The sequence below is a fragment of the Wasmannia auropunctata genome, unplaced genomic scaffold (genome assembly GCF_000956235.1).
Source record: "Wasmannia auropunctata unplaced genomic scaffold, wasmannia.A_1.0 LD334635.1, whole genome shotgun sequence".
NCBI classification, from domain to species: domain Eukaryota; kingdom Metazoa; phylum Arthropoda; class Insecta; order Hymenoptera; family Formicidae; genus Wasmannia; species Wasmannia auropunctata.
The window spans coordinates 64,507-71,790 of NW_012028255.1; the positions used below are offsets into that span (position 1 = coordinate 64,507).

At 34.6% G+C, this 7,284-nt stretch overlaps 1 protein-coding gene across 1 annotated transcript in view; it reads left to right on the forward strand.

Annotated features, from left to right (window-relative positions):
• Positions 1–7,284, forward strand: part of LOC105458151 (zinc transporter ZIP13 homolog) — a 25,648-nt gene that overhangs the window by 14,946 nt on the left and 3,418 nt on the right. The window contains exon 2 of the mRNA XM_011703246.1: positions 6,654–6,764. Within this exon, the coding sequence (XP_011701548.1) occupies positions 6,654–6,764 (111 nt within the window). The remainder of the gene's footprint in view (positions 1–6,653; positions 6,765–7,284) is intronic.

Consider the following 7,284-nt stretch of genomic DNA (forward strand, 5'->3'; position numbering starts at 1 on the left):
ACGTGTGCTCTTCCGATCTGTAATTCGTAGTTCCGGCTGATATCATTTTGTACCAACAAACTGCCAAATTGTTGTACGAAGCAAATATTGACACATGTGACAGCTCTAGACGCCATGTTGGACTAAGAAAAGGTAACGGAGATCTAAATTTCATAAATTTTTTACGTTCTCAGCATAACCTCTACCAGCCGCAACTACATTAATGCCTATACTTTAATCTTGGAGAAGGATTTTTTAATCTGTTGCCTTTAATTATGTTTATTTTGTTTTGAAAAATAATCGTGTTCGATCGATAAAACAGACGACTTTAGGATGGCCTTGAGGTGATTCTTTAGTAAATCGAGTTACGATAAAAATATCTAATTTTTTTATATAATGAAGTTGAAGTACCGAACTTGACGTGTGCAAAATTGTAGGGTAGATCATCGATGAAATAAGAGAGAAAAAATATTGAAAATGTAACTTTTTACATATAATTTAGTGACAGATTGAGATCGGAGACGTTTCTTTGATTAACTGTACACAAACGTGACGTAAAAATTTTTTGAAAAACGAGATTATAATAGTTTAAAAAATTACGATTTTAATATTTCAATATTAAAATATTTAAATATTTCATTTTAATATTTTAATCAAATTATGCAAATATTTATGATTTTGAGTGGGCCATGGTGAGGCACCTCAAATTTTCAGCACTTTATTAAAAAAAACCACCTTTTATTACTTAATACTACATTATGTGGAAAATAAGTATTTTTGTACTTATGTAATATAATCAGATTATACTAAATAAAAGCAATATGAAATTGACAAAACGGATATAATAAAATATTTTCAAATTGCTATACATATCTTGAAAACGAAAAATCATATCGAAACTAAACAAAATACATTTTAAAGCTAAAAGCTAAAAGATATCTTTGCATAGTATTAGAAATAAAAATTTGCTATTGATGTTACAACGTCATGAAAATCCTTGAAATCGTTTTTTGTCTATTTGACGCCATTTTTTTTTAAATTACGACGTAATGGAGCAATTTGATAAACAGAATTATATTCAGCATCTAAAAAACTACGGAAAAAGATTATCTTCTTTTAGGCAATGGTTCCAAAGTTTCAATTCGTAAACTAGTGTTATTATTTTTGTGTTAAATATATGTATCGCGTTTGCATATTAAAAAGTCCGAGTTTTTGCATGTTATGACTAATGCCAAGTCATGCGTGATTCTTGCAAAGATATTCTCATGTGACACCGTGTACGCATTTCAGAAAGATGTTCCGTGTAACATTGCGCTGGTTTACCTGCACATTTTGCGTAACAGAGTGTGCAGCTAAATTCTTTTTTCTTCTATCTTATATGTTTTAACGCAGAAACGTGCTGCTTATCCTTAAGCAATTGCTCGCAGAAAACAAATGCGAAAGAAAAACGTCTGCCACTGTTAAGTTGCCAGTTACATACGTGCGAGACACGTTTGTAGGTAGAATTTCAAATGAAATACACATGCTTTGCGTTGAAAGCGATGTTTCCCTTGGGAAAAAGACTAATTCACAAAACTCATTCCGGTAAATCAGCCTTTGAGCCTACATAGATCATGAAATTTAAGTTCTTTGCCTAGTTCTCGCGCAAAAAGTGGATCGTTTTAGGAATAATAGATTGTATCCAATTTCTGAAAAAATCATACGTTGTACATCTTTTTTCAAACTTATATTCTGAAAAAAACATTTAATTAAAAAGGCAACATAAAAATACGTAATATAAACCTTTCGATTTCTGTATTTAATTTATTAGTTTACAGATATGTCTCTTATTATTTTTTTAAAAATATAAAAATTTTTAAAAAATTATATTCATATAATATATGTATGATATAGAATACAATAATATATTATACATATATTATAATAATATAATAATATAATGCAATTTTAAAAAATCCTATTTACATAGAATAATATTTGTTTATGAAAAGCGCAATTCGAAATATCTTTATTATTCAATCTTATCTGTTTGCATCGTCAGCACGTTGTGCATATTCACTTTCTGTCAACGCCTTGCTTCTCTTTTTATTCCGGTTATACTAGTTAGACCGATTGATTTTTTTTTTTTTTAACTGATGCAATTTAATGTCAATATATTGTAATAATAATAATATCTCTATCAGAAGTAGGTCGTGATATCGGACAAGTGGTCGATCTGTCGACTACAGGAATTTACAACTGGCTGGTATCTCAAAAATCGATTACATTTCTTTTACATGAACCGACACTGCACGGCTGAATTGACGCTGACGTATCATAAATACTATTTTCTAAGAGTAAGCTAGTCTTGTCAAGAATAACAAACAACAACGATGCATCATGTGCGATTAATGAAAGTGATACGCGATGGAGTAATATTGTTGAAGCATTATGAAATGTTTGTTTCGAATACAGAAATCATCGAAAATCTTTCAATTTCAAATATCACATTCAACGAAAAAGATATAATATATGGTAAACTAAAGATTCCTGATACAAGCATATATTCAAGTACCGTCGCAGGAAAAAAATTGTTATTTCCAACATCTTTTTTTTCGCGATGAGCTTTACAATTTGAAAGCTGCAGTCGCGAGTTCACCAAGAGAAACTATAAAAGTTTTATGTATATAGAAATAACATACATAGTTGAATAAATTATTTTACTATTTTACATAGTTATTACAACTACAAAATAGTTTATTCAACTGTATATGTCGCAGCCTTTTTGTATAATCAGCCTTTTTGCATAACGCCTTTGAAAATAACATTGCTCGGTTTTATGTAGGCAAAGTCAACACTGCCCATCCAGTGATGACAAAGTCAGCCACTATTATTTTATTGCGGACTTAGCTCGGTTATTCAATGAAGTATACCTTCGCGCTAACACTTTACACTGCAAAGCGAGGTCTCACATGGGTTTACATCTTTTTACGCGAAGCGAGATCCACCCATGGACATAGGAATATAAGAGGACAGAGCATATTGTTGCGGGGGGGAAGGCAGTGCGGGACGGTGCGACGAGGTAATTCGTGTTCAAATTTGATTGGCTGTTAGTGTGGGAGCGTCCCGTTTGACCACGTCCCGATTGACCACAGCCACTCACAGCGGCCGGTGCCTAGAGATTTTCCACTGTTCAAGCGCTATGAGTGGCTGGTGGTCAATCGGGACGTGGTCAATCGGGTATCATCCGTTAGTGTCCGTGTGATACACACATATATAATAGATCTATATTTTTGCTGTGGAGGGGGTGAACTGGGACTCAATAAGACTATTGGGCACCATTTTCCTCCCGCATTTTGCCTTCACTCCCCTCGCTTAAGTTACGACTTTGTGCTCTTGTCCCCTTATATTCCTACGTCCATGGATCCACCCCATATCAAGAAAGAGGTTTGGGTTAGGTTAGTTTTTTTAGGGAGCCCTCACTAGAGGGGGGCGAAACATACTGCCTCCACGCATGTACTTTACAACGCGAAGCCAGTGATCCACATGGGTTTGCAATGAATGTTTGCAATGAATGACTGACAGGCAAAGTCAACATTGCCCATCCAGCGGTGGCAATGTCAGTCATTCATAATATTGCTATCTGTACGTTAGAGAGAAAGAAAAGAAAATCAGATGTTGTTCGCTCTCTTTCGCATAACTTTGCGTTGTAAAGTATATGCATGGAGGCAGTATGTTCGCCCCCCCCCCCCCCTGCGGGGGAGCTCCCATCTAGAAAAAATTAATCTAACCCAAACCATTTTTTGGTGTGGAGTGGACTCACTAGCGTAACTACCGCCCGGGAAGCCCGGGCACGTCCCGGGGGCCCCAGTTTGAAAGGGGCCCTCAAATATCTTACCAGTAGTAAGCCCTTCTAGAGCTGGGGAGGGACTAAGGTCACAGGCTCCAGAGGGGCCACACGACTCAAAGAAACTTGAAAATTTTTTCTTGTTTTTTGTAAAATTAATTAAAAAAATAAAAAATACAAAAATATGCAAAAAAAATAAAAAACGAAACATAACTTTGCCATTAACGGTTCCAAGCTCGTATAAGAAAAAAAGAGAGTTTTGTGCAAGCTATAGATTACTTAGATGACAAGATGAACGATAAATCTTGCCTTAATTTTCTGTTCTATCCATTTTTAGTGTTAAAAATAAGGATTTTGTTTCCGTTTAAAAGTTTCAAGTTAATTTTGGAATGACACCCAAATTTGATCGAGGTCCTAATCTTTTTCAGACACCTTGTATATACATATTATTACATTATTATATATACATATTATAGTTTTTAATTAAAAATTTCTGCGAAGGGCCCCATTCAATTTTTGACCGGGGGCCCGCAACATTGTAGTTACGCCAGTGGGTGGACCTCGCTTTGCGTAAATGTCTTATTTTTGCAGAATGTGTATTGTGAAACAATGAGGCTGATGTCAATTAGCCTTTTTGCAAAAAGTCAAGTACGTCAGTCTAATTGAGGAATGATCGTTATTTTCAAAGGCGTTATGCAAAAAGGCTGATTATAGAAAAAGACTGCGACATATACATTACTTTAGTAAAATATATACTTTAAAATTCTACATATGTATAAAACTTGAATAGTTGTCATAGATATCACTTTTATAGTCGCTATCACTGATAATTTTCTTTGATTTGTAAGTGTATTAATGTGTGCCTTGTGGCAAATTATTATATAATGAAAGTCCAAACTCATCTTTAAGAGGCTGCTGAAAGGTCGGGAATTACTGATATTTGCATTCTAATGGATAACTCTGAAACGACTGAACAGATTTAAAAACGCTTTTACAGGATTGAAATAGACATAAAATGTCATCGCGCTAGGTATAAATTAGTAGTAAAAACGAAAAAATATTTAAAAAATTACCTTTTTTGGGGTATCATAACCTGTCACCTGACGTAAATATTTCATAAGTACAAAAGTTCTGCAGCTTATATGTACAAAAAAGTATCTAGCGCGCATCGGATTACTTGCACGAATAATACTAGACCTTTTGAGCTACGATTGGAAGCGTAGAAAAACAATTATCCCTTAGAATGCAATTTGTGGTAATTCGCACGCTCGGCTAAGGTAAAGATAGCAAAAATTGGCATTCCACGTGTTTGAGTGAGACCAGAAAATACTGCGAGAAGTTCATTTAGAGATACCACTGACACTGAAGATTCTGCTTTATCGACCTCGTACAAATTTGGCCAACCTTCAGCATTCTCTTAAGCAGCCAAATCGCGACACTCATTCAATAAATAAATAACATTCATGTAAAACACTAATTTGACAATCATTATTTTATTAGTGTACGCATTGAAGTTTTATCACAATAGGAAAAAAAATTATTATTTTTAATGTCTTTTTTTTCGCATGGACTTTATAGTCCGAGAGCTGCAATCGACGGATCCGAAGAGAAGAGCGCTGATATAATCGTAGTCGTGTCAAAATGAGATCAAGGCTCACGCATTATTTATATTCCTTTTCCTCTCTTTCTCCCATGAATCACTTATTGACATTACAGTGGTTATCATCGGCTCTACATACTGTAGTTGCAGCAGAGCTGGATATGATGCTGCAATCTATTAGCGATTATCAATTGCGTCGAACGTCACATTGTATACGTGGTATCATAAATTTTCTATTTATCACAACGAGTTAGTCACGGATGCTTAACATGATATAGACACATAATTTACCGTACCTTCAATTTTTTTATTTACTGTATCATGTATATTTAATGTACCATATTTTCCGATAAATTGGGCAGATAACTATTATAATTATACGTATTTGATATTTAATTGTCATTCCTTTATTGACAGCATTAGTATTAAACTTTCCTTGATATCGCGATATTCACGATCATTTGCTTTTCTTATGCTGCTATGAACTATACGATCGTAATTAAATAAATATCGTGAAGTCAGAAAGAAAAGTTTATTTTCACCGATTTCTATCGTCGCGAGTGTGGATCGATGTAAAGAAATTTTTGAGAAAAAAATTTCGATAGCTACAAATCTTCCATTTATACGATTTTATAAATATAAGATAAATGTGCAATATTGAAGCAAGTCAATTGCATCGAATTCACTAATTCCGCACAAAGACGCGTAACATCCATTTCATTCGACTTCATTTCGTCGCATGAAACCTCGGACTTATCTTCGTCTACCACACGCGTCCGCAACAATACGTGAATGGTCGATTGCAGAATTTATGGTTTCCATCGTTGACTACATTTTTTTTTTACATATATATTTTATTCCTTTTGCCGTAGTCATTTCTTCTTCATTAATATAATATGATAATAATTACATTTCAAGATTTTCTTTAATTCAATTCCAAGCCAAAATACAAATTTTACGAAGAATGTGTGTTGAAAAACGTACGGGATCATAATCACGATCATAATCACACTTTTTAGAATTATCCTAGGCATGGGAATATCGTATTTGTCGCCTGAACATTTCTGCATTTGTTTGCATTTTTTAAATGCATAAACGTTTTTTTATCAACACACCGAGAACAAAAGGAATGTCAATCAATGTTTGTTCTAATCAGGTTCTGTTTATTGAGGTCGATAAAATTCAAATGTTTCCTTTGTCTAATCCGTATATATGAAATAAATATTAATTTTATTCTTTTTGTTACAGAAAATGGTGGCACTTTGAAGATTCTTTTGAGCTTTGCGGTGGGTGCATTGTTGGGCGATGTTTTTCTACATCTTCTGCCGGAAGCATTCGAGAGCGAATTCCAGACACGAGGTAATTTCATTTATTCTTCATATTTTATCTTTACGTCGCAACATAGTTAAACGGATCTATCTTATCTTATAAGGAAATTTTAATATATCATAAAAAATATATTATAATACATCATATCATCTATTATTGATAAGATTAACCTTATCGTAAAAAAATACTAAAAAGTCAATTATAATTATATTGTGTGCGTGCGTATATATATGTATATATATATATATATACACATACACGCGCACACACACACACGTATACGATGCACATGGAACGAGTGGCGCGGCGGTTTACACGCGCACGCGGCGGTCGCACGCCGCGCGCCGCGCCGCACCGCGCTCGTCGCGCGCGCGAAGTGTTTTGGTAATATTTACACGACAAACAATATCCCGCGGGATAGAATCGTCGGGGTTTTATAATCCGCGATAGGAAAATTACGGTCCGCGCGGACTCGAAACTGCCGCGCGCAACGCCGCGCATCGACACCTCTTTCTCTCTTTCTCTTTCTCCCCCCTCTCTCTCTCTCTCT